This window comes from Pagrus major, chromosome 4 (genome assembly GCF_040436345.1).
Source record: "Pagrus major chromosome 4, Pma_NU_1.0".
NCBI classification, from domain to species: Eukaryota; Metazoa; Chordata; class Actinopteri; order Spariformes; family Sparidae; genus Pagrus; species Pagrus major.
Window position 1 is genome coordinate 39,368,480 of NC_133218.1, and position 26,820 is coordinate 39,395,299.

A 26,820-nucleotide genomic window follows, 5' to 3' on the forward strand; every position below is an offset into this window, starting at 1 on the left:
TAAACTGAAGCAGCAGATATGTAGAATATTTCCATCTGATGTGATGATGCAGACGTAAACAACATGAAGTCATTGTGACTATTTCAGTCAGAGGAAACATGAAATGATATGATGATGGTGGAAGGTTTCTGTGAGATGACTTGAGTAGATGTAAGTGAAGTTTTTGCTGCAGTATATTTATGCTGGTGTTTGGACTCAGATGGAGACGTGTTGTCTGTAGCTGATCAGCGTGTGAATGACTCGACTACGTTCTGTCTGTACAGACACAGAATCAGTGAGAGCTGCTTCTTTGGACTCTGTTTTGTCCCTCAGCTCTTCCTGTAGTCAGTCCAGTCATGAAGATGATTGTTTTAAACTTTTTTCTTTGTATTTACAGCCCAGGTCTTAGTTTTGTAGTTGAGGCTTTAGTTCCTAGATGATCACAGGTCACTCACCACTCACAGCTTGTTGTCACCTGCCTGCTGCAGTCTCCATGAATGATTATAATATACTGTATATGTTCTGTAGTTTATGGGGCTGTTTCATGTTTACTCAGTCATTTGACATTTCTGAAACTGTTGCTGTCAAAAAGAAGAATATATTTATGTAGTTCAGTGAGACCTGAACTTTCTGTGGATCGTCACAAACAGACAGGTTTTAAACATCGGTCAAAGATTATTAAGCTCGTCTCAGCCATTAAAACAAGTGAAAAGACCAAGTTCACTGTAGACATCCAGACCGTCCTGCAGAACTACTGTCTGCTTCATCTTTGTTGTATTTACTGTAGTTTTACATAAACTGTTTAATAAATCTGTAATGGATATTTCACTTGTGATCCATCTCTTAGACAGTGAAGCTGAGTGAGCAGATTAAATAAATATAAATACTTTAGTACATAGAAACACTAAAACATTGCTCAAGTCATTAATGTAGTCAGGGGATTCCTCCGAACCACCTCTCTGCTCTCAGGAACATTTTACACACAGATTTTAATTCTGTCAATATTTACAACATGAATGATTCTCAGTTAAAATCCTCCAGCTCTGATCCAGATCAATACCAGATGTTAAAATGTAAAGAAGCAGACATGAGTTTTATTAATACAAGCCGAAATCAAGAGGCTTTTTATTTTTATTGGAGGACTTCACTGATGAATCTCTCTCTTATTAATGATTCTAGGTCAATAACTTTGTTGTCTTAACTAAAAGGATTTATGTTGAATTGTCTAAAAATAAAACCTGACCTGTTCTGACACTGGAGCTGGTTCTGCACCTGATCCTCTGGACTCTTGCTCTGCAACACTGATGTGTGTTTGAAGATAAAAACTGTATCTTCTGTTTTTTGACGCGTCAGACAAAAGCTTGTTCTGTACGAACAGTGATGCATCAGCAGAGTGTTGGAGGAAACTCTGAGCAGAGAGAATAAAGACACCTGAGGCTGTTGTTTCTGTCACACACACACACACACACACACACACGAGCAGTGATAAGGTTGTTTTGTTACCATGGAGACGGGGTGTGATTGTACAGACGGTCACTGGGTGTGTTTCATCTAAAGGTGACATGTCAGTGAGAAATACGAGCTCTGACATGTTGGAGAGACTGGAACCAGAACAGGAACCAGAGAGCGTCTCTACATATCAAACTGTATTTATACGTGACTCATTCAATATGACAACTTTTATCTCTGGTTTATTTCCTCTGTATTAGTTGATGTTGTACAGTTGATTGTTCTGTCAGAGCTGCAGCGACTGATCGGTTAATCAATTACTCAGTGCTGATACTCGATGAACCAGTTTATTCATTTTCATTCAGAAGCTTTTCTTTGACATGTGTGAAAGTATATAAATATCTTTAGTGTTAAGGCAGCAGTCCAGAACCTAAGTGTTTGTTTTCACTCTCTGACGTCATCATTAAGAAACGAGTCATTTAACGTCTGCATCGTTTTAAACTCGCTACAAAACTAAATCAGCTCAAAGGATCAGTCTGGAGTCGTTATGATGAGACACGTAATATTGAACAGTTGTGACGTAATTCACGTCTTCGGGAGTTGTCGTGTTGTTGACCGGCTCTTTTTGTGTCTTTGACCTGAAGGTGTCCATATATTGATTATAGGTGATCGGTGGCTGTGTGATGTTATGCCATCATGTTGATGATGTAGCTGACATATGACCAGGTTTTTTTGTAGTTGACCCCTCCAGTGACCCTGTCACTGTGATTGGACGATTGATCTCAACAGACGGTCTGACTGAATCTCAGTGAAGATGGAGGAAGTTCTTAAATCACAGTAACGTCCTCCTTCAGGCTGCAGGACAAACACACACACACTCTCCTCCTTCAGGCTGCAGGACAAACACACACACTCTCCTCCTTCAGGCTGCAGGACAAACACACACACTCTCCTCCTTCACGCTGCAGGACAAACACACACACTCTCCTCCTTCAGGCTGCAGGACAAACACACACACTCTCCTCCTTCAGGCTGCAGGACAAACACACACACTCTCCTCCTTCAGGCTGCAGGACAAACACAGCATCATCTGCAGACAAGTTGAACTGGGCTTCACCTTAGCAGCAGCACAATCAAACATGACCCAGCAATCAACGCACTGTTGTGTTGTGGGTGACATATCTGTAGTGATTTCCTGGTGATCGTGGACGATGAATAAATTGCTGTCTGATCGGTCCGGTTATTCAAACAGGGCTTCCTGCGTTACATCCTGTCACCTCACCTGTACCTGTAGCAACACGCCCACATCAACACAGACCTGTACGTTTGTGTTGTTTTCCGTTTGATGCCCACAGGTAGAATCTCTGATCGTAACCAGACTGTAAACAAACACTTCAATGATGAAAAAAAACAAACAGCCTTTCAGCAGTCTGTCCTTGAGATGAAGAAGAGATTCTGTGAATATTTGACAAACTGCTGCAGCTGCCAGTGGAGCAGAAAGTGCTTCTCTGTGTCATAAACAGCCAGGAGGCTCGGCTGAATAAAAGACTTTTATCAGTGTGCGTATAACTGGATTGAAACTCTGTGCTGATGCCTGGCAGCGCAGCACTCAGCAGAGTCAGATAAGAGCAGTGTAGTGCTGGAGGCAGGACATGTTCAGGCTCCTCCTCACACTGGCAGTCTGTGGTGTTTGGACATGTTGAGGGGCTGAGAGTCATGAAGACCTGCAGGAATGTTCAGACTCAGATAATGGACTCGTACTGATGGATGGAGGCTCTAATGAGGTTACACTCATACTGCAGGAACACTGAAGCAACATGCAGCTATTCACTGGCAAGTGTTCACTAATGTGACTCAAAGAGTGGAATCTGTTGTGTCATCACGTCAGCTGCAGTTTGACTTTGTTTGAGTTATTGAGACACTTTGGTGTAAAAGACCTAATAACCGATCTTGTCCATGAGTCATGTGACTTCTCTGGGACTCGTCACTTCCTGTGGTTCACTGAAAACATGTAAACACTGTAACCTTACTCACATGAACACAGTAAACTCACAGACATCTGATTTCATCATGTTTTCATCGTTGCTCTGTCGCTGTAGCTCTTTGAGTGGCGGTCGTCTCGATGTGTCCTCTTCTTCTGCACTGGTTTAATGACTGGAGGACTCAACCACAGAGAGTAACTGTGTTGTGACCTTTTCCAGTTAAACGTGTAAAAGAAACATTATCCCACACGACTTCACACAAAACTTTCACATTTTTGTCTTAAATATTTTTCTAACATGAAATATTCTAGACTAGTTAGTTTGAAGAAAAGGCCCATCGTTTACTGTTGCTCTACTCTGATTAGTGCACAGAAAACTAAGTAAGTTCTTGTAGCCTTGAAGTCCAGTTAAACTCGATGCTGGTAGTGTTACAAAGGTTGTGATGGTATATTTTGCTCCAGCTATGTGTCTATTCTCGCCTGACATCTCAAGTATTGCAATCAGAGTAAGTGGTTGTATCAGCTGTTCAGAAATATCTGGCAGATGGAAACTTTAGAGACATCATGGATGAAGCTCCCTGAGCTGCATCACGTCGTGTGTCCTACAGACTGAAGCTGGATTTACTCCTCTGTCGTGTGTTTTTTGCAGACTTGTTTCAGGAGTTCCTCAGTTTTCCTGAGGTTGTCATGAAACGGGCTGATTTGATTTGTGTTGGAGAAAACAGGGTTCAGGTCACGCTGCAGACAGAACGAGGTTTCCAGCTGTTGGTCTGTATCATGTTTAACACACTGACCCACTGGGCATCACTTCCTGTCCTGATGGAAGCTGTGTCGCGCCACCTCGCGGGTCACATGTCAGGGAAAGAACTCAGTGTTTGGACCTGCAGGCTACAACTCAGCCAGAAAGGCTTTTATTTCTCTGATAAAAGATGTTTCTCAGGTCAGTGACAGGAAGTGTCCTTTGTTGCTGGTGATGAGTGCTGTGTTGTTGGGACAGGACAGGACAGTCCCGGGGCGATGGACTGCAGAGTCCTGGTCTCAGACTGAAGAGGAGGGAACACAATGAGGTTCCTGTTCCTCCAGAAACTTTGTCTTTAACACGCTGTCATCTTCCTGCTCCAACCCACCTGAAACATGAAGCCTCCGCCCCGCCAACATTGTCTGGGAACCTAAACACCCGTCAGAAGAAGAATCCCCCGGGACCATCGAATTATCCGACCTACTTCAGTGTGAGGAATTTAGGCCCTGACAGATACACACACAGATATCAATACTGATTATTCTGAATTTAAAGTTCTGATCCGTGATTCATCTGCCAATAAATATATTATATATTTTACATTTTCAAATTAACAAACGTGTCCTGTCAAAGATGTAACACAAAATCACTGTCCAAACATTGTTTGGTTTATTAGCGACCTGCGACCTTTTATTTGTCAGAGTATTGATTTATTTACTGCTGTAAGGATGTTGAGAGATTTTCTATAAATATAAGAAAAAAGCATCAGCAGTGACCTGGGATCAGACTTTAGTTCACCTGTCACCTTCACACCAGGTGTGATCAGCCTTTCTTTGAGTGTGAAACGATGTCCGTCTACTGTGATTCTACATGATGAGGCTGCTGGAGAGTCTTCGTTGGGATGAAGATGGCGTCCAGCTGTGACATCAGCTCCTTGAATCACCTCAGTCTGAACTTAAAGTTGACTCCTCTCAGCTGAGAACACTGGCAGGTATTCAGGCTGCCGTCTCACTTCTTATCTTTGAGATGATGATTTGGTCCGTTTCAGTTAAAGACTTGACGTTTGTGTCCTCGCTGGTCGAGTGCTCCTGCAGCCTGTCAGAGGCTCTCAGTGGCTGGAGATTAGCCCGGTGCTTCAGTCACAGCAGGTCCCAGAGGGCCCGAGGCATTACCTCTTCATTTCTACGGAGGACCTCAGCAGAGCGGCCTTGAACTGAGGCTTTTTGTTTGGTGCCTCCTCTGCACAGCTGGGCTCAGATTGTTGAGAATCACTGAGTCTGTGTGAGTTCAGTGTGGCAGCCTCAAATCTAATCTGCTGTTTTAGAAACTCTCCGTGTCAAGGTCATCGCTCCGCTATCAGTCTCAGCTCTGTGGCGCTGACGTCTTTGTGTTCCCCTCATGGAGAGAGAGGGGGAAGTTTGTTTGTGATGGACCCCCCCCCCACACACACACACCAGCTGCTGTCGGCTCTCATGAAGGTGTGAACTCCTGTGAAAACACACCAGAGGAGGTAGAAACAAAAGGAACACGCTGAGCTGCAGTCACACTCACAATGAGACAGTTCAGCTTCTCTCAGCCTGGACATGGACAGCGTCTTCTGTCCTCTGCTGTCTGTCTGTGTTGGACTCGCACAGCAGAGGGACAAGGACGAAGTGATGTACACTGGTACACTCAGTGGCATGCCCTGAAGGTTTAACATGAAAACGGTCCTATTTTTCTAGGTTCCTTTACTTACTTTAATAATCAGAATCTGTCACGATATCAGATTATTGTGGCCAAACAAATTCACAATAAAAATATTAACATGATTTTTATATAGAAATTTAAAAAAATGCTGGGAATCAAATCTTTAACTGTGTTGTTTCCCTCAAAATACAAGTGTATGAGCTGGAGAGTCTGTGACCAGACAATTACACTGAACTATGAGTGAAAAGGCAACCAGATGATGCACAAGGCCGAACATCTTCACTGGATTATTCACATGATTTAATATTATGATTATTATTACCACAATATCAATATTACATTTTTTAATATCACGGTTATCGTGAATGTTGACGCTCCTATTCAGAAGGTAGCATCCTAACAGTATCCTGTTCATTTCTTCACAGGCAGGTTTTTAACCACGAATCTCTGATGTAAACATTAATATATTAAATAATGCACCAGGTTAGAGGGATTTACAGCATCAGTTCTGAGGAATTTACTTCATCTATATAAAATGTGTATTGTAACTTAAACATCCCTAACCCAATCAGAACCTGGTGAATCAGAATCAAATTGATTTGTGAATTCAGCCGAGTTATCCAGGTCCAGTCCAGGTGAGGGGTGTAACGGTTCTGTAACCGAGTCCATGATACAAGTGTCCACAGTCCAACGCTCAGTCTACAGAAGTCAGTCTTCATACCTTGTCTAAGGCTTTAAAGTTAAAAAGGACTCTGTGCTCTTCTTTCTGTGATTCTTCATAATAATCTTCAATATACGTTATATGTCCAGTCCAGTTGGAGCAGAACCAGCTGAAAACACTGTTTGAAAAACTAGACCAAACTGTGTGTGTGTGTGTGTGTGTGTGTGTGTGTTTGTACAGTTGTGGTCAATAGTTTCCATCAGAATCAGAAACAGATTTATTGCCAAGAAGGATTTTACACCAACAAGGAATTTGTCTTGGTGAATAAGGTGCATACATTGAAGACAATAAACAATAAACAAACAGTGACTAAAATAAATATAAAAAATATGAAAAATAAAAGATGTGCAAATTCTGCATTAATGTAATGCAAAGATTACAAGGGCGGTGGTGGGTTTGAGTGCCATAGTGCAAGAGTCAGTGTCAGTGGGGGTCCTGGGACTTGTTAAGGATCCCAACTGTACAGGGGAAGAAACTGTTCATGTGGCGGGAGGTTCTGGTCCTGATGGACCGCAGCCTCCTGCCAGAGGGGAGAGTGTCAAATAGTCTGTGACGGGGATGGGAGGGGTCGGCCACAATCCTACCTGCACGCCTCGGGGCCCTGGAGCTGTGCAGGTCCTGCAGGGATGGAAGGTTGCAGCCAATCACCTTCTCAGCAGAGCGTGTGATGCGCTGCAGTCTGCTCTTGTCCTTAGCAGTGGCATCAGCGTACCAGACGGTGATCACTCCACTCATAAGGAACACGTATATCATGATGTGTATCAGCTCTCATGTTTCTGTAATGAATGAGAGGAACACAAACTACTTTGGTTTGGTTCAGTAATGAATTTGACTATGACTGTACGTAGATGTGTTGTGTTTGTATGTGTAACAGTCACATCACAGCCTGGTACGCTCTCTGTCCTCCTGCTCCCAACATTACCCTGTACTGTGATCACTTCCCTGCTGGGCCCTTCAGAGTAAAGGCTCACTCGTCCTGTCGCTGTTGTAGCAGTTTAGCTTTCATTCCTGCTCATCATTCATGGAGTGAGATAAGACCAGACGGATGAAACTTTGATCCCTGAGAGGAGAATGTCTTTAAACAAGCTGCAGCAGGTCACAGCTAATAGGCAAATAGACAACTCATTATTAGAGGAAACTTCGGGATGAAGCCATAATTAGATGTAAAACAACCTTTTCACACGGGACTCATGTTACCTGTGCAGCTTGTTTGATTCATGATAATTAAGAAAACAGAGCTCGTCTGTGTTCTTAATCCTGAGTGTATTCTGTGGAGTCAAATTTCTCCTGATGTTTTTCACCCGAGGTCATCTGACAAAACTAAAACAGCTTCAGCTTCAGTTCAGGATGTTTGTTTCCAGACTGCTGCAGTGGAGTCGATCTGTTCAAATCAGCTTTCTACTACTGACATTACTCACATGAAGCCTGTTTTGTTCCAGGGTGGCCCGTCATTACCACATCACAGCAACGCAACGTGTGTGTGTGTGTGTGTGTGTGTGTGTGTGTGTGTGTGTGTGTGTGTGTGTGTGTGTGTGTGTGTGTGTGTGTGTGTGTGTGTGTGTGTGTGTGTGTGTGTGTGTGTGTGTGTGTGTGTGTGTGTGTGTGTGTGTACTCATGTAGGGTTAAAGGAGAAAACTATGGAAACATAAAACTCTAACATGACTTGTTATCTGACCTCTGGTAAACACCATGAATGAACACAGATCAGCAGGCTGAGGTCAAACAGCTCCTGCAGACATGTTTAATGACCTTTTAACAATAATCTGCTCTGAATATTAACGTCCGCCTCATCAGAGTTCTGCCCGTGGTTCTCCTTCAGTTTGACTGTTGAACACACCATCTCTCCTCCTTCCCTGTAAAGTTTCCAGTCCAGTCTCATACTGGACCCTGATTGACACTGAACTAGTTGTGATTCATTAGTCCTGCAGGTGCTGAACTGAGATGTAAGTCTGTTGTATCCAGTCTCTCACTCTCAGTTCATGATTTTCTGTCTAATGCAGGTTTGAGAACACAGACGAGTTGTAAAGTAATGCTAACGTTAGCTTCTGATCCAATCAGTTTTTATTTGATGAATGTGGCCGCTGATGATGAAATGAAAGTGACCTGAATGGTTTTATTAATATAAAAAACAACAAAAACAAAATGACGTTGGCTGCAGTGGTCAGGTGATGTAATCTGTGTGGCCGAACACCGCGTAACACCACCTTACCCCGTCAGTCCTGGTATCTGCCCCAGGCCTCCTCACACCTCCACCCTGCTCCTCTTTACTCCCCCCGGGTTTGATGTGTAGGACAGCTGGCCTCTTCTGTCACTGTGGGGGTCAAAGGTCACGTCTCCTGTGGGTCCCTCGCCTTTTAGAGCTCCTCCTCCCTCCCTGTGCCGTGTCACTGTGATTGGTTACTAAAAAGGTCATGACCTCCGCCTTTTGAAAACCACGACCCCTCTTATGGTGTGGTTATTTAATCACATGACTGTTGGAGACGCTTCATCAGATATCAGTGTTATAACAGAGTCTGCACATCCTGTGCATGTGAAGAGTCCAGTGACGGAGACGGTGACCCTGCTGTTTACTGCGCCCTCGTCCTCCACACCCAACAGGAACTGGTTTTTCCATCAGCAGTGAGCTGAACAGTTGGGTGGATGAATCATGGCCCTCCGGGGAGAGAGGCTCAGTCTGACTATTCATTAAACCAGCAGAACCTGAGAGATGGGATTAGTTTATCTTAAAGGTTCAATCTGGATGATTAAACAATAACCTCTGCACCAGGACACACACACACACACACACACACACACACACACACACACACACACACACACACACACACACACACACACACACACACACACACGCGGTTCATCACACTGCTGTTGTGTTGTATTGTCTTATAAACATCCTGCTCTCTGATTGGTTGACAGGTGTGTGTCTCACATATTTCTGGTTGGTAGTTTATTTCGATATAGATTCCAGATTTAAATTCTCGTTTTCTTCAGTGATCTCCATAAACACACTGATGATGAAACCAGACTGCAGCTTCACGTTTAGATTATTTACAGTTTGTTTCTGACTGCTCACTTGTTTTCTGTACTCTGCCAGAGGATGGATACATTTTTTGGAGCGTCACGGAGAAATGACTCGTTTAATAACTGCAGATCACCATGGCAACAGCACTGCAGTGATGCTTCACGCTAATCAACAGTTAAGAGACTACAGTCTCTGAACCACCTCACCACCATTACATCCTGTTATTCTCCCTGTGCTGGAATGATTTCCTTGGTTTTCATCCTGTTGACACGTTGATCAGGTCCGTCTGGTCTCTCCTGTCCTGGTCCACAAGACCAAAGTCATCTATGCTCATCAATACAGTATATTTCTGTTGACTTTACCTGCTCACTGTCACCTTTAACATCGCTTCCTAACAGAAGTTATTGAAACTAAATCAGTGCTCTGTCTGAAGACACGACACAGGAAGGAAGCTTAAATCCACTGCTCTGACCTCTGACCTCTGACCTCTGACCTCACACCTCTTTATAATTGGCTGTTTGTGTCGTCAGTGATCAGAAATTAAGCTTTTTGTTTGAACCTCGAATAAGAAACTCGAGTTTTATCACAAGAGTCTGAAGCGTCGACGATAATCAACTGATTATTCAGCAGAGTGGGTGATCCTCACTCACCCTCCTCACCCTCCTCACCCCTCCTCACCCCTCCTCACCCTCCTCACCCTCACTCACCCCTCCTCACCCTCACTCAGCCTCCTCACCCCTCCTCACCCCTCCTCACCCTCACTCACCCCTCCTCACCCTCCTCACCCCTCCTCACCCTCCTCACCCTCACTCACCCCTCCTCACCCTCCTCACCGCTCCTCACCCTCACTCACCCCTCCTCACCCTCCTCACCCTCCTCACCCTCACTCACCCCTCCTCACCCTCCTCACCCTCCTCACCCTCACTCACCCCTCCTCACCCTCACTCACCCTCACTCACCCCTCCTCACCCTCACTCGCCCTCACTCACCCCTCCTCACCCTCCTCACCCTCACTCAGCCTCCTCACCCTCACTCGCCCTCACTCACCCCTCCTCACCCTCCTCACCCTCACTCACCCTCACTCACCCTCCTCACCCTCACTCACCCTCCTCACCCTCACTCACCCCTCCTCACCCTCACTCACCCCTCCTCACCCTCCTCACCCTCACTCACCCCTCCTCACCCTCCTCACCGCTCCTCACCCTCACTCACCCCTCCTCACCCTCCTCACCCTCCTCACCCTCACTCACCCCTCCTCACCCTCACTCACCCTCCTCACCCTCACTCACCCCTCCTCACCCTCCTCACCCTCACTCACCCTCCTCACCCTCACTCAGCCTCCTCACCCTCACTCAGCCCTCCTCACCCTCCTCGCCCTCCTCACCCTCCTCACCGCTCCTCACCGCTCCTCAGCCCTCCTCACCCTCCTCACCCTCACTCACCCCTCCTCAGCCCTCCTCACCCCTCACTCAGCCCTCCTCACCCCTCCTCACCCCTCCTCACCCTCCTCACCCCTCCTCACCCTCCTCACCCTCGCTCACCCCTCCTCACCCTCACTCACCCCTCCTCAGCCTCCTCACCCTCCTCACCCTCACTCAGCCCTCCTCACCCTCACTCAGCCCTCCTCACCCTCCTCACCCCTCCTCACCCTCCTCACCCTCGCTCACCCCTCCTCACCCTCACTCAGCCCTCCTCAGCCCTCCTCACCCTCACTCACCCCTCCTCAGCCCTCCTCACCCTCCTCACCCCTCCTCACCCCTCCTCACCCTCAATCACCCCTCCTCACCCCTCCTCACCCTCACTCAGCCCTCCTCAGCCCTCCTCACCCCTCACTCAGCCCTCCTCACCCTCCTCACCCCTCCTCACCCCTCCTCACCCTCCTCACCCCTCCTCAGCCCTCCTCACCCTCCTCACCCTCACTCACCCCTCCTCATCCTCCTCACCCTCCTCAGCCCTCCTCACCGCTCCTCACCCCTCCTCACCCTCCTCACCGCTCCTCACCCTCCTCACCCCTCCTCACCCTCCTCACCCCTCCTCACCCCTCCTCACCCTCCTCACCCCTCCTCAGCCCTCCTCACCCTCCTCACCCTCACTCACCCCTCCTCATCCTCCTCACCCTCCTCAGCCCTCCTCACCGCTCCTCACCCTCCTCACCCTCCTCACCGCTCCTCACCCTCCTCACCCTCCTCACCCTCCTCACCCCTCCTCACCCTCCTCACCCTCACTCACCCCTCCTCATCCTCCTCACCCTCCTCAGCCCTCCTCACCGCTCCTCACCCTCCTCACCGCTCCTCACCCTCCTCACCCCTCCTCACCCTCCTCACCCCTCCTCACCCTCCTCACCCCTCCTCACCCCTCCCTCAGGGTTCTATACTGTGATTCCTACAGTTGATTCACGTTGTATTTGGTGCGGCTCACCTTATTTCCCATGTTTTTGTTGGCACACGCCATCGAGAGCTGTTTGTGGTTCAGTTTTTTTGCTCAAGGACACTTCAGCATGTACTGGGATCAAACAGCCAACCCTGTGATCAGTGGACGACCTGCTGACACAGCTGCACCATAAAGCCTAATTAAATATAACATTTAATTAGTTTTCTGTTGATTTTAAAAAGGAAATGGCTTCATTATTGTTGTTGTTGTGACCTGTATAGTTCGTCATAAACTTTGTTTGTCCTAAAGAGAACGAGCTCGTTAAACAGTTTGCTTTGTCACATACTGTACGTGTTCTGGAGAATGTGAAGATGATAAATATCCTCACAAATACATAAACTGTTCACATCAGATGCTCGTACCTCCAGATGTTAGTGATACAGCTGGTTTAATTAAGCCTCTCAGCTGGCCTCAGTTAATAGGTTAATTGCTAACAGACCTGTTGATCTGTGTACATGTTGTTGGTTTGTTGTTATATCTGAGTTGGTTGAAGGTTCACCATCTAAGAATTCTACATTTTACTTCTTTCTCTTCTTGTCACGTGCTTCACGTCAGCATTCCTGCCTGGTTTCAGTGTTTACGTCTCTGTCTCACCTTTCATGACTCACTGGTCTGGATCTCATTAAACCAACAGATCTGAGTGCAGAAGGTGTTCAGATTCATTCAGAATGTGCAGAACAATCAAATACAAACTGGTCTGGACAATTGGGCTGCGTTAAAAAAAAAAATTATAACAATATTCATTCACGTGCACTTAAATGCACCATCAAAATCAGAGATCCACATGAACACAATTATTATTTTCATTTGTTGACATACGCAGGCCTCATGCTGTCATGACTTTAACATTTTTAACAGTTAGATGCTTCAATCTTATTAATATCTCATTCATTTCTCCACAGACAGATAAACTTTCTAATTCAATTCTTCATGTAAACATTAATATTTCTATCATGCATCACTTGAGAGAGTTCCTTTTGTAGTTTACAGTTTTAGTTCCCTCAGAATATATTTCACAGTAAACTTTGGTATGGTAGCTGAAGCAGCCCTAACTGAATTGATTTTGAGTTGAATCTGATGGAATAAGGACTTTGTGGACTGGAGTGAAATGGATTCATGTGATCGGTGTTTATCGGCTCTGTTGGACAGTACCATCGTGCTGCTGGTGTTGGCCGGCCTGCAGAGCTACTGCTCTGGTTGTTATTGACTTAAAAGGTGACGATGATTAAGCTGCTGCAGACTCACCGACACACTCTGTCTGTTGTGTAACACGCTGTGTTTGTGTTGATATTTAGTCTTGTTGTAATCCTCTTGTGTGTTTACGACATTAAATTCACTGTGAGCCAGAAGAAGTTCCGTCTTTGCTTGCATCAACAGTTTGAACTCGTGATCTGTGATGATCGGTCATCGTGCCTTTCAGTAGCACAAAAATCCCCCTGCAGCCCGCTGTCATCTGATATCCTGCTGCTAATATTGGCTTCAGCTCTACATTTGACTGCCAGTTGTTGTGTGTGAATCCTGCCAGGCTGAGTCACATCCAGAATATTCTGACTGAAGGAGAACGCTGCCGTGTTGCTGGGTGAGCAGGATGACATGAAAGGAAACTTCTAGCTGATCTCCATCAAAAGACAACAGATTCACCAAGTCTGATTTACATGTTGTGCTGTTAGCTAACGAGCTAATCAGCAGTTTATCCTGCAGTCAGCTGGTGGAGATGCGTTCTGTTGTTGGTCCGCCGCTAACTGCTGCTACAACCACAATCTCTCCTTTTACAATTCTGTTCAGTAAAAATATTTGGCTGGTTAAGTTGCAGGTCTGTGTGAATTATGGTGACCAGGTATTTGTATTATTCATCATGTTGATGTAAAGAGGCTGGGCTCATATTCTCCTGTGCTAACAGAAAAGGAGAGGGAGGATAAAACAGAAATAAATGGCGTCACATTAACAGTCGGACCTAAAGTCAGCGTTTAAATGTATGTCATCTTATATTCAGACTGTCGCAGAGAGCCGACTGGAGCCAGACGTTGTGTGCCGGCTGATATTTTTACCTGACAAGTCTTCACTGCCTCCAGACCAGTGGATCCAGTTACAGCCCTGTTCCTGTTCTCACCACAGCAGACGGGGCCTCCCAGCCACTCCTCCAGGGCTTGCCGTCGCTCCCTCGGCAGTTAGCATGACATGTTGATCTTGTGTTTGACTGCACTCAAAGAAAAACACGTGCTGATAAGAGGCGTGTTGGCTGCGTCTGAGAGCAGCTTACAGACGAAAAACAGCTGAGACGCTCATGTACAGTAACATGAACATAAATATGTAGAGTAATTATAGCAGAGGAGGCCGCTGTGGCTGCTGTGAATGGTCAGTGGTACTGCTCTGTGGGCCTGGTGTCAGTGGACTGGTCTTTTCATGTCTCTGATCTAAAACCTAAATAGGTCCTGGCTGACCCTGAATCTGTCCGTGGTCAGAAGGAATCAGAGTGAATGTTGACGTGTGGAAGTGGGTTGATGACTCTCAGTTCTTTGTGTGACTGGAATGTGATGCAGAGGTGTGGTGTTTTTAAAAACAGCTGCTGTCCTGTAACACACAAGTTCTCAGTTGTATTCTTGTTGGCTGTTGCTGTTAAAGTTTAGCAATTACTATTTAACACAAGGCTGCTTAACCCTGGACTATTTAACCCTGGGCCACAGAGAGCCCAGAGCCAGCTTCATCTTTGGTCACAGCCGTACTGTTTGCCTGATTTTTGGGTTGGGACAGTTTGGTTATCTTAAATTGTCATCTTATTTGAATTAAAATTATTTTACTTTATTTTACCCTGTCTTATTTAAAATTGTTTTATCTTACAACAAATTGTTTGATTTTACAATAAATTATAAAATATCTTAACTCCAACCATCTTAAATTATCTTATGATCAGTTACAAAAATCCTGTTGCTTCCCACTAATCTTAATCCTGTGTTTTTGATTAGATTCATCTGAAGACTCAGGCAGCCTGTTTTGCAGTTAGCCCTGGGATAAGCATACAGATATTGATTATTTAGAGTTAAGTGTGAAATAAGTCATAGTAGGAGCTTAGCTAAGAGCTAAGTGTACGTAAAAAGTCGTGTTTGTAAGATAAACTAAATCAAGAGTGCATTGAAGCTACAAGCAGTTAAAGTTTGACCCTCGTCCTCCTTCGTTCTCTCAGGACTCTGAATCTTTGGACCGCTGCATCCAGACGGCTCTGTCAGCCCTCTACCCGCCATTCCAGGCCACATCCCCGACTGTCCTCTGTCAGGTCCTCAACGTGGTGGAGAGTTGCTACAGAGGAGACGGTCTTCGCTACCTGATCCACTTCCTGTTGCCTGCAAAGGAGTTCTTAGTAAACCTCCAACAAGATGCCTGTGTGAGTATCCCTATATCTGTCTGATTTTAGTGTCTGTAGGGGCTGTAAAGGTCACGTTCACCCAGTCTTTAGGAGCTAGGGGCTAACATCCTGTCAGTGGAGGCTACTGTCCTGTCGGTGGAGGCTACTGTCCTGTCGGTGGAGGCTACTGTCCTGTCGGTGGAGGCTACTGTCCTGTCGGTGGAGGCTACTGTCCTGTCGGTGGAGGCTACTGTCCTGTCGGTGGAGGCTACTGTCCTGTCGGTGGAGGCTACTGTCCTGTCGGTGGAGGCTACTGTCCTGTCGGTGGAGGCTACTGTCCTGTCGGTGGAGGCTACTGTCCTGTCGGTGGAGGCTACTGTCCTGTCGGTGGAGGCTACTGTCCTGTCGGTGGAGGCTACTGTCCTGTCGGTGGAGGCTACTGTCCTGTCGGTGGAGGCTACTGTCCTGTCGGTGGAGGCTACTGTCCTGTCGGTGGAGGCTACTGTCCTGTCAGTGGAGGCTACTGTCCTGTCAGTGGAGGCGACCATGAAGCATTTGAAGTCAGTCAGTCTGTGTCTGTGGAGGGGCCAGGTGAAGGATCGCTGCTACAGGATGAGTTTGGTACAAACTCTTTGGATATGACTCGTTGTTTTGATGAACGTTTACTGTGACTGTCATCACCCAGTAGATCCTCAGCCAACTGAGTGAAACAACAAGAGCTCTCTGTATGTTTTGCGTCATGCTTCAGCAGTCGGATATGATGTAGGAGGACAGAACAATCAAGAGGCTGTGATTCAGGAGATTATCAGTGGATATGAGTCAGTCTTCACTCTGATGAAGTGACTCTCTCTCACTCTCTCCAGTCATGTCTGTTCTTGCCTGTTGAATACCGCGTGCTGGTTGGCTCATGTGTCATGTTTAGTTAAGGTGACTCTGTGGGATCGTCACTCACCTGCCTGCTGCTGGGTGTGGCCCCGCCCACATCAGACAGAGGCGATGCTGTTCAGGAAAAAGTCAGGAGGAAAACTGAAAAGTGTGTTTGGTGTGTCGATGTGTTTATGATTTTTGATGTGTTTAATGTGAATGTCCACAAACGTGATGCAGTGTGTTTGACTGGATACAGCTGAACCACAGCTGGACAAGCTTCAGAGTTGACATTTGGTTGTTGAGGCATCTAAAACACTGTGTGTTTCAAAGTGTTACTGTATAACCTACTAATAGATATATTCTCCTCTCCTCCTCCTCCTCCTCCTCCTCAGTTGCAGTACTGTGGTTTCTTGTTTCGTCATGAAGGCTGGCCTCTGTGTGTCCATGAGAAGGTAGTGGTTCAGCTCTGTCCGTTGGACCAGCGCCTCCTCCGTCCAGGAGACTTCTACCTGGTGGTTTCTCCTCCTTCAGCTGCTCCTCCTCCTTCTCGAGCACACGGCGCCTCCTGCAGGAGCACTGTTAGCTCCTTTCCCCGCCTGCTCCTGTGCAGTGTGTCAGCCGACAGCCATCATGTGGAGCAGCAGGAGGTGCCGGAGATAGCCCTGCGGTCCCTCTTCAGCATGGCCTGGTTGGACTCTGTCAACAGGGAGAGGGAGCAGCGAGGAGCGTCCCGGCTGGAGCGCTGCCTCCTCTCTGCCCACGGAGACGTCTTCAGGGTCCCCTGGGAGGACCTGGTCTACCCACAATTCATCAGCCGGCGCCACACCTCCCTGCAGGAGGACAATGAGTTGTCCGTTAAGGATGGAAATATGTTGATTAATAGAACGCACAATCCCTGTAGAGATTCTAACACCTCAGGACAGAATGCAAAGCTCCTCCCATCATCTTCAAAAACTGACCAATCACCAGCGAGCAGCGAGGACTCGGAGGGCGAGTATGTGGAGCTGACGGAGCTCCCGCTGCCTCGCTTCTCCCCACAGAAAGGCTCCTTAACCCAGTCCATCAGCCTGCAGCACCGAGCCAGGACCGGCACACACACCACGACACACACACCTCACAACACTACTGCTCCAACACACACCACGACACACACACCTCACAACACTACTGCTCCAACACACACCACGACACACACACCTCACAACACTACTGCTCCAACACACACCACGACACACACACCTCACAACACTACTGCTCCAACACACACTCACACCGTCGGTACCACACACTCCTCCTGGTCCTGTGTGGAGGTCAGTTCTCACACTGAGCGTTGCTCCAGCCTCATCCAGGAGAACCTCAATCAGGACTCCTGTGTACCTGTCATCCTTACCCCCATCTCCTCCACCTCCACCACCTCCTCCTCCTCTGCTCCACCTGAAATGGTGGGAACCTCCAGCTGTGAGATTGAGCGCTGGACGTCACAGGAGCAAATAGAAGGTACTGATTCAGGCAGGAGTGTGAAGCTAAACACTAACCAGGCAAACTACACAGAACAGAGGGGGGAGGAGGAGGAGGAGGAGGAGCAAGGAAAACAGGTGGAGACGGAGAGGGAGAGGGAGGAGGGAGATGTAATGGAGAGACAGATGGATATGGTAGCATCAGGTGATGAAGGTGAAGAGAAGGAAGAACAGCTGGAGGACACAGAGTTTAGAAGAGATGAAGATTTACTGTTGCACACACACACTGCTGAAGAGGGAGGAGAAAGGGGGGAGGAGGAGGAGGAGGAGGAGAAGAAAGGGGAGTTGGATGAGGGAGACGGTGAGTTAGAGGAGGATGGAGCAGAAGAGGTAGAGGTAGAAGAGGAGGTTCAGGTTATAGTTGTACAGCAGAGGCAAGAAAGAAGGCAGGAGGAGCAAGTGATGACAGAAGAGGAGAGAGGAGGAGGAGGAGAGAGAGGAGGAGAGAGAGGAGAAGAGAGAGGAGGAGAGAGAGGAGAAGAGAGAGGAGGAGAGAGAGGAGGAGAGAGAGGAGGAGAGAGAGGAGGAGAGAGAGGAGAACAAATACACAGAGATGAGAAAGCAGACTTATGTTTGAAAACACACTCTGAGGACTCTTATTCTGAAAACCGCACACTACAAATGCACTCTGAGGACTCTTATTCTGAAAACCATACTCCACACACTAACTATGAGGACTCTTATTCTGAAAACCAGACACTACAAAAACACTCTGAACACACACACACTGAAGAGTCCAACACAGCAGCGATGGATCCTGACTCACTTTGGACTGAACTGTCTGAAAATGGACCGCAAAAACAGGAGGAGAAGAAGGAGGAAGAGGAGGAGGAAGAGGAGAGCAGCTGTGAGGAGGTTGGTGGAGGAAGAACTGCAGAGCTTCAGAGTGAAGGTACAGAAACCTGTTTCTCCTCCTCAATCTCTTTTTCCCTCCTGCTTTTCATCCCACAAACCATCAGACTCTCTCTCTCCATGTATCACCTCCTCCTCCTCCTCCTCCTCCTCCTCCTCCTCCTCCTCCTCCTCTGATTGGCTGAATTAGTCCTCCTCATCCTTCCCTCATACCTTCCTCCTCACCTCTCTCCTCAGTATAAACTCACACTTCACCTCCTGTTCTAATCTAACACACTTCCTGTTTGGATGTAGATAATGTAGAGCTGACAGGAGCAGATGTAGCGAGCTAACAGGCTAGTTGATGAACTGGTTATAATGGAGTAGTTACTGGGACCGGCTCTTCATATGTGGACAGTAGAATTATTCAGATTATAATGCTGACGATTTGATCCGAGTTGAAGCTGGTTTAAAGTCGATCTGGAACTGTTATAGCAACAAGTTGATCAAAGCTGATCAGGGCTGAGAAGTTTTACTGGGTTAGATCAGTAAAGTTCAGATGTTCTCATGTCTCACACTGAGAATAAGAGTGTTGATATAAATTAGAATTTAGGTGAGAAGATGATGGTCCTCATGAAGAGTGATTTAAATGTATACAAGACTGAAACTACAACAAAAAGCAGTTTAAAAGACTTGAACTCAACTCGACCTCACAGTAAGCCTGAGAATAAAGTGTTAACAGAGCTGTGACTCCAGGCTGCAACAGCAGGTTTTCCACAGTCAGTGTGCTGTTAAATTTAGAGGAAAGGCAACAATCATCATGACTTAGAGAACAGAACATCTCTTCCCTCCAGCTGTTTAAAACACACTCAGACACTTTTCACTGCATGCTCCTTTAAATCCTAAAGACTTGATGTTCAGTGTAGCTCAGCAGCTGCTGTCAGTAAAGATGATTTGATTCAATAAAGTCCAGTCTCACCCCTGCAGAACTCCTTCAGAGTATTTGTTGTTACTCACATTCTGAAGAAGGTGTGCAGGGTCCAAAACATGAGATTGATTTACAGTCAATGTAAAGTATAAATCTGTGCATTATATTGATGCTGAGCTACTCTGAGGCTCCTGCAGAAGTAATGAAGACTTTTCTTAACCTCTTAAAATCTCATCAAAATAATCTTCATGAGTAATAAAAAGATATATTGTAAAGATTAAATCATGATGTAAAAAATGCAGCTGGAGCACAAATTCATACTTGGTCCAGTGTGATGTGTTCAGGGTCACTGTGACTGTCTGCTTCTTAAAGGAATAGTTCACTCTAGAGCGAAATTCAGTCATTATGGACTCACCCTCATGCTGATGAGAGTCCGGTGTAGCTTCTTATTCCTCAGAGTGCAGCTGGAGACCCGCTGGGTTCCCTCCTGCAGGAATAATCCATATAACGGGCGTCAATGGTGCCCGAGACGAAAAGGTCCATAAAACTACACAAAAACTTTGTAATATTCCTCCATACTGCTCGTCCGCTGCAATCCAAGTGTCCTGAAGTGGCGACATCCAGAGTTTACTGGAAACAACGTCATTTAGTCCATTTTTCTAGCCTGAACAGTCACTATGCTGTATCTGCCTGGAGGCACGAGGCTCCTCACAGCGTTTGCACTACGGAAGCCGCCAGACAAGATGAACGAGACTCGCGACAGATACACACCGGTATTTACTTCCAGGACACTTGGATTGCAGCGGACGAGCAGTATGGAAGAATATTACAAAGTTTTTGTGTAGTTTTATGGACCTTTTCCTCTCGGGCGCCACTTAAGCTCGTTATATGGATTTTTGCTGCAGGAGGGAACCCCGCGGGTCTCCAGCTGCACTTTGAGGAATAAGAAACTACACCGGACTATCATCAGCATGAGGGTGAGTCCATAATGACTGAAGTTTGTTTTAGAGTGAACTATTCCTTCAAAGGCTGTTCGAGGGTACAGAGTTCATGTCTGTGTTCTGTCCCAGTGAAGGTCCTCACAGGTTCAGTGTAAAAACTCAAATGTGTGTAAACATGTCAGTCAGTGTGTGTTTGTGTCATCTGTCCACAGGTCTCAGCAGTCAGTCACATGTCAGTGTGTCTACTGGTCCCAGTCCAACAGAACCAGAGCCACCAGCAGCCTCTCCAAAGCTGGACCAGTCAGCTGCTCCCACAGTCCAACCACAGCTCACCAGGCCCTCTCAACCCCACCACTCCCAGCAGTCCAGCTTCTACAGCGTGCTGCTGAGATCTGGAGCTCTCTGTCTGCCAGGTGAGAACAACACAACCCTCCTGTGGACCTCACCTGAACCAGGACCAACTTTAAAGAGAGATCAACGACTTCTGTAATGAAGCTAGACGTGGTCGTCATGTTCAAAAGCATCTTCACTGTGTCCACAGTGACTCTGACAGAGTGACTGACAGGAACATTACACACAGACAAACATGTCAAATACAGTTTGTTCTGGTCCGTTTCCTCACAGCAGTTCTTTTACGTTTGTGTTTACTTTGTATTTAAAGATATCAAATCAAAAACATTATCAGGTAAGATTCACTGTATTATCCTCACAAAGCGAAACAAACTGAGTCAGCGAAGGAGGATCAGACCAGTGACCCTCAAGCTAAAAACTGTCTCCAGTTAACAGTAAAATATGGAGTTGGACTGTGAGTTGATGCATTCACTGACATCAGCAAACTCATCCTGGCTCTGTGTCTGTAGGATCCAGAGACCGGAGCGGTCGAGCTCTGCTGACCGTCTGTACCTGGAACTCTATGTGGTCGAACCCTGACTGTGACAGCGCCGAGCTGCTACGCCTCCTCCTCTACTACACCTCCACCCTCAGGTAAGAACCCCACCTGCTTCACAGCTCTAACTCCCGTCAGAGTAGAGTTAGACATCTCTGACATCACTTCTTGTGTGGAACAGGAAGGAGGTGCAAGCGTTGGGGCTGACAGTGCTGGTGGATGCCCGCAGAGCTGCTCCTGCTGCCGCCCTGTTCTCCGCCCTCAGGTCCCTGCAGGTGAGTCTGAAACGACACCACCCGGGAACATGAATACTTTCAGTGAGTTATTTAGGTTTTCGAAAACAGTGACCACAGAAGAATTATACAAATAAACCACAATAACAAAGGATCCATTAATTTCTATCTCCTTAATTTCTGGGTGTTGACTGTCAAATAATTGACTTTCTTTAGATATAAGCAGTGACAGGAGACGCTGCGAGAGGCGTCTGATATTAACTTAACATATTAACTTTGATTCTGACTTATAACCAAGCTCCTCCTACTGTGTGTGAAGTGAGTTTTAGATGACAGTCCTTGAGAAAACTTGATGCTGTGGTATATTCATGTCTTTACTGGTGACTGTCCAGGACTTTACTTTGTGAGATTAATCAGCAGAGGAGATGATGAGAAAAAAAAACAGTTGCAGTTAAAACTCATAAAACCAGTGAACATGACACCAGTCGCAGGTCCACCACACCACTGAGTTCTGTGGCCTCACACACACACGTGTGTTCTGATCGGTCCCTGACCAGCAGAGGGCGACAGTTATACAAACTGGTGATGAGCAGAAAGCTTTTCAGTGATCAACTTAAATTCTGCCTGCTGAATCAGAACAGTCTGTACTGTTGGATAAATGGACCACATTAAGGGCGTACTGATCCAACACTACCTGACCTCTAACTGTATTTACAGGTGAAACTGTCATAGTTCAGTGAAGTCAGACTGGTTATGTTGTCACAGACCTGACAGCCTCCAGACAGACACATTAAACCGGACTGGCACTGGTTGACTGACAGTGAACTCAACACAGTCAGATTACACTTTATATTAACCTGTAACATCAGAGTTCTTCACAGGGATCATTGTTCTTCAAGAAGAAATGATCCGAATTCTTAAGGAATCAGTTTAAAAACTGAAACATGAAAACAGGTGAAAGTTGCATGAGAAAATATCTGAAATGTAAACTCTGAAAATGAAACCTCAGATCGTTTTCATCCTGCCAAAACTCAGACTAAACACCCTGAACATGTCTAAATGTTTCAGCTCTGGACCTTTGAGGTGGTTGAAGTGTTGTTTAATGAATGAATGAATAACAGTGATGGTGAAAGCTGAGATTATACAGATGATTAAAAAATAAAAGATGTAACTCAGAATATTTAAATGTGTCCTGTAGCAGCTCTACATCCTGGTGTGATTACCCTGTGCTGTTTACCTGCCCTCACCTGTACTGGGGTGTGTGTGTGTGTGTGTGTGTGTGTGCGTGTGCGTGTGTGTGTGCGTGCGCAGGAGGACACACCAGGCTCGGTCCACACTGTGCTCCTGCTGGTCAACAAGGACTCGTCTCTACGTCTGGACAAACCTGCAGCCATACAGGTAACACCTGACACCAGGTCACTCTCTGGTTACCTGTACAGAAAACTACCTGTAATCCAGATAACACACACCATGATGTTTAGAGCAGCTGACTGAAGGAGACTGACTGTACCTGGTTTGCAGGTGGAGGTGTTGAGCTCTCTGAAGTCTGTTCAGAAGCAGGTGGAGCTGCAGCAGCTTCCTGCAGAGTTCGGAGGATCTTTGAGCTTCAGTCAGAGCAGCTGGCTCTACTTCAGATCGGTCAGTACTACATGCACGCACACACACACACACACACACACACACACACACACACACACAGTCAGGCTGTGATAGGCTGGTCACAGGTAGCCTCACCTGTGTGGCCCCTCACAGAGCCTGAAGCAGCTCCTCTGTTTCCATTTCAGTGTTTGTATCTGGTGCACAATAAAGTCACTTAATGCAGCTTTGAAGAAAAAACAGGTGATGGAGACAAATAAGTGTTTGTCTTTAAACTTTAATAAGTTTAATTTCTGCAGACTTGTCACCTGAGGAAAGTGTTTAATACCCACGATTGATAGTGTTGTCTTTGTTTGATCAGAGAGTGGAGCAGCTGACCCATCAGTGTGAGAACGTCATCAAGCTGCTGAAGAAAACCATCAACATCCTGCACTCCACACCGCTCCCTGCTGCAGCTCAGGTAGCACACACACACACACACACACACACACACACACACACACACACACACACACACACACACACTTCTTCTTCTTCTTCTGTGGTTCAGACCGACTGAACCAAACTGATATGATGATGATATTATTATTATTATCATTATTATTATTATTGTTATTAGTTACATTCCTCAGCTCCAGATCCTGTACGACGTTGTGTTCACTGACCCCAGAGAACTCAGGAGATCTAACCCCTCTCTCTCTTTCCCAGGATGCCCAGCTGCTGTTGTCCAGGTACAAGGCGGTGATGCGTAGCATCCTTGAAGACAGCCGATTGGTACAGTTGCAGCAGGAGGGCGGAGCCTCTCTGTCGTGGCTCCGCAGAGAGGAGAGCAGCGTGGGTGTGAGCGAAGACCAGCAGGCGGCGGTGGAGGCGGTGTCGACTCTGTACGAGGAGGTGGACGAGCTGCTGCACCGCCTGGTGACTCTGTCCAACTCCAGGACTCAGCAGCTCAACTTCACCCTGGAGTTCAGGAGCCTGGAGCAGGGCTTCAGTGAGGTCAGTCGGTACCGACATACCGATGTTGACGATAATCGTGATATTTAAAAAATGAAATTGTTTATAAAACACATGATAATACCATGTTAATATTTCAGTGCCTCTTAACTCATTTTGTGAAACTCTCACTTTGTGATTGTAGATGGTCGTTATTCACCTTAACACTGTTCATCACCGCCATAAAACACAAGAGTAATTGTTCCTTTTATACAATGATGTTTACAGACTCTCTCCAACTACTAACACTTTTATTTTGAGTGTAATTCATTTTTCAAAACAGACAGTGAACAAAGTTAAAGCTGACCTTGACTGAGCTTTTTTCCCTCACATTTTCTACAGACATCGTGATGATATCGTTATCATGAGTTCTTCAGGCCACGATAATTGTGTAGTGACAATCTGATATGATGACAGCTCCACTCAGACATGTGTGGTCACACTGTCAGTTCATCCTCCAGTTTTAACATTATAATAACATTATTGTCATGTTAATGTGATGATTCAGATGTTTAATCTCATGTCTGTACGTGTTCTGTGTTGGATTCATGGTCAGCAGCTGCTGTTATCAGACAGTTTACAGAGTGACAGGAAACATGCAGAGGATCAGATGTTACTGAAGACCAAGTGTTTTCAGATGTCCATCAAACAGGAACATGAACACAACTGTGTGTGTGTGTGTGTGTGTGTGTGTGTGTGTGTGTGTGCGCGTGTGCGTGCATGTGCGTGCATGTGTGTAGGTGAGGTCGTGGCTGGAGGATGTCGGAGAGCTTCGTCTGAGGAGTCTGAATGAACCGGAGGATTCTCTGGAGCTGCTGAACAAAAAGCAACAAGACTTCAAAGATTTCCACACGACTGCATATGTACGACTCTCTCACACTCTCACACACTGACACTCACACATACACACTCACACTCTCTCAGATGAACCCTCAGATGTTTACCGCCCTTCTTCTTCTTCTCTCTGTAGGATCACTGTAGACGAGGTGAGGAGTTGTTGGCTCATCTGGAGCATTGGGGCGACATGTCATCAGCTGACCTCCACGACTACGAGGTCAAAGTTCACTCTTTCTGGGCTCAGCTTCAGGATTTCTCCCAGCGGGTCAAGACCACGGGCCAGAACATCGAGCGGGCCGTCGGACTGTACCGCTTCTTAGACCAGGTATAGTACTTTTCATTCTGAAGCTTGTAGTGGCTGCTGTTTTTACTCTGTATTCATTTTGAATTCAAACATCAACTTTTCCAAATATATTTTGAACTGATGAGCTTTTAAAGTTTCTAAAGGTGCCAAATAAGTGCAGTGAATGAAATCCAGCCTCATGGGGTGAGATGGTCGCATCAGAATCATGTTGTGGTTCGTCTTCACACCAGAGGAGGCTGGAAATCACTTAGTTTTAACCTTCAGTGTTCACATTCAAACCTGTACGCTGTTTTTCACAAGTCTGCTGTACACGGAAATGATGATACCAGACATGTGATACTGATCGATTCCAGTGGATCCTGGTGGATCTTTACTGGATCCTGGCAGATCATTTCTGGATCCTGGTGGATCTTTACTGGATCCTGGCAGATCATTTCTGGATCCTGGTGGATTCTGATGGATCCTGGTGGATTCTGATGGATCCCGGAGGATCCTGATGGATCCCGGAGGATCCTGGTGGTTCACGTCTGTTGGAGGATCTTTTGTTAGATGTTGCACTGTTTACTCTCTGTTAAAAATCAGCTGTGAAGAATAAACAGACGTATTGAAGAGATACAGTCATCTGGTTCTGGTTCACCACACTGACTGTTTGATTCCTTCATCATCACATTCAGCTCATTTATTTTAAATCCATCAGACACGTTTTAGTTTAACAGAGCAGCTGCTTTCTTCTGTCTGTGTGATGAAGCTTTGACACATCTCCTCCTCCTCCTCCTCCTCCTCAGATCGTCCTTCCTGTGTGTGTGTGTGTGTGTGTGTGTGTGTGTGTGTGTGTGTGTGTGTGTGTGTGAATCTGCTTCTTTCTTTCTTCTGTGTTGTTTCCTATCTAATGTCGATGTTGTGATGATCTATAGATGTCCAGTGAAATCAACAGAAGTTTAAGAATAAACATACTTGCAGGTTTGAATACAGATGAATCATCTTCGTCACACTGATGACAAACATTCATTAAAATGTCCTCGTTATGATCTGTACAGCTGAATGAACAACGGTCCTTCTCACATGTGGAACAGTTCTGATGGACCTCGAGCTCGATCACACAGAAACGCGTGGCCAGTAAACCCGTTGTTGTCCTGTGGTACAGCACACCAGGCTGCTGCTGTCCTGCACTGACACTCACTTTCTACCAGTGGTTGAAATATGTTCAGCCTTTGAGTCGCACGGCTCTTCCCATTAATTACTTATGAGCATGCAGCCGGGCTCCACTGCTGCTCCACGCTGTTTAGTCCAAATCACACTTTTCCAAGGTGTTTTTAAAGTGACTGCACCTGTAGCAATGAGTCTCTGTGTGATCGGGTCTAAATCGATGAATACAGACTACCGCCACCTGCTGGTATGGAGAGGTATTTCCTCTCATGCAGGAGCTGAACGTACAAGCTGGTTGTCCATCGGCTGTAGTTTTTGTGGTGTGTTCAAGTGCAGCTTTTGATCTCTGAGCCAGGAGAAGATGTTTACCCCCATACTCTAGTGTGTGTGT

The 26,820-nt window shown here is 46.3% G+C and overlaps 1 protein-coding gene across 1 annotated transcript in view; it reads left to right on the forward strand.

Annotated features, from left to right (window-relative positions):
* plekhg4 (pleckstrin homology domain containing, family G (with RhoGef domain) member 4) overlaps window positions 1-26,820 on the forward strand; it is a 72,328-nt gene that overhangs the window by 29,888 nt on the left and 15,620 nt on the right. The window contains 11 exon segments of the mRNA XM_073463898.1: window positions 15,192-15,389; window positions 16,610-18,626; window positions 20,647-20,847; window positions 21,295-21,418; window positions 21,502-21,595; window positions 22,865-22,951; window positions 23,075-23,191; window positions 23,511-23,609; window positions 23,858-24,145; window positions 24,883-25,005; window positions 25,113-25,304. Coding sequence (XP_073319999.1) covers window positions 15,192-15,389; window positions 16,610-18,626; window positions 20,647-20,847; window positions 21,295-21,418; window positions 21,502-21,595; window positions 22,865-22,951; window positions 23,075-23,191; window positions 23,511-23,609; window positions 23,858-24,145; window positions 24,883-25,005; window positions 25,113-25,304 — 3,540 coding nt within the window.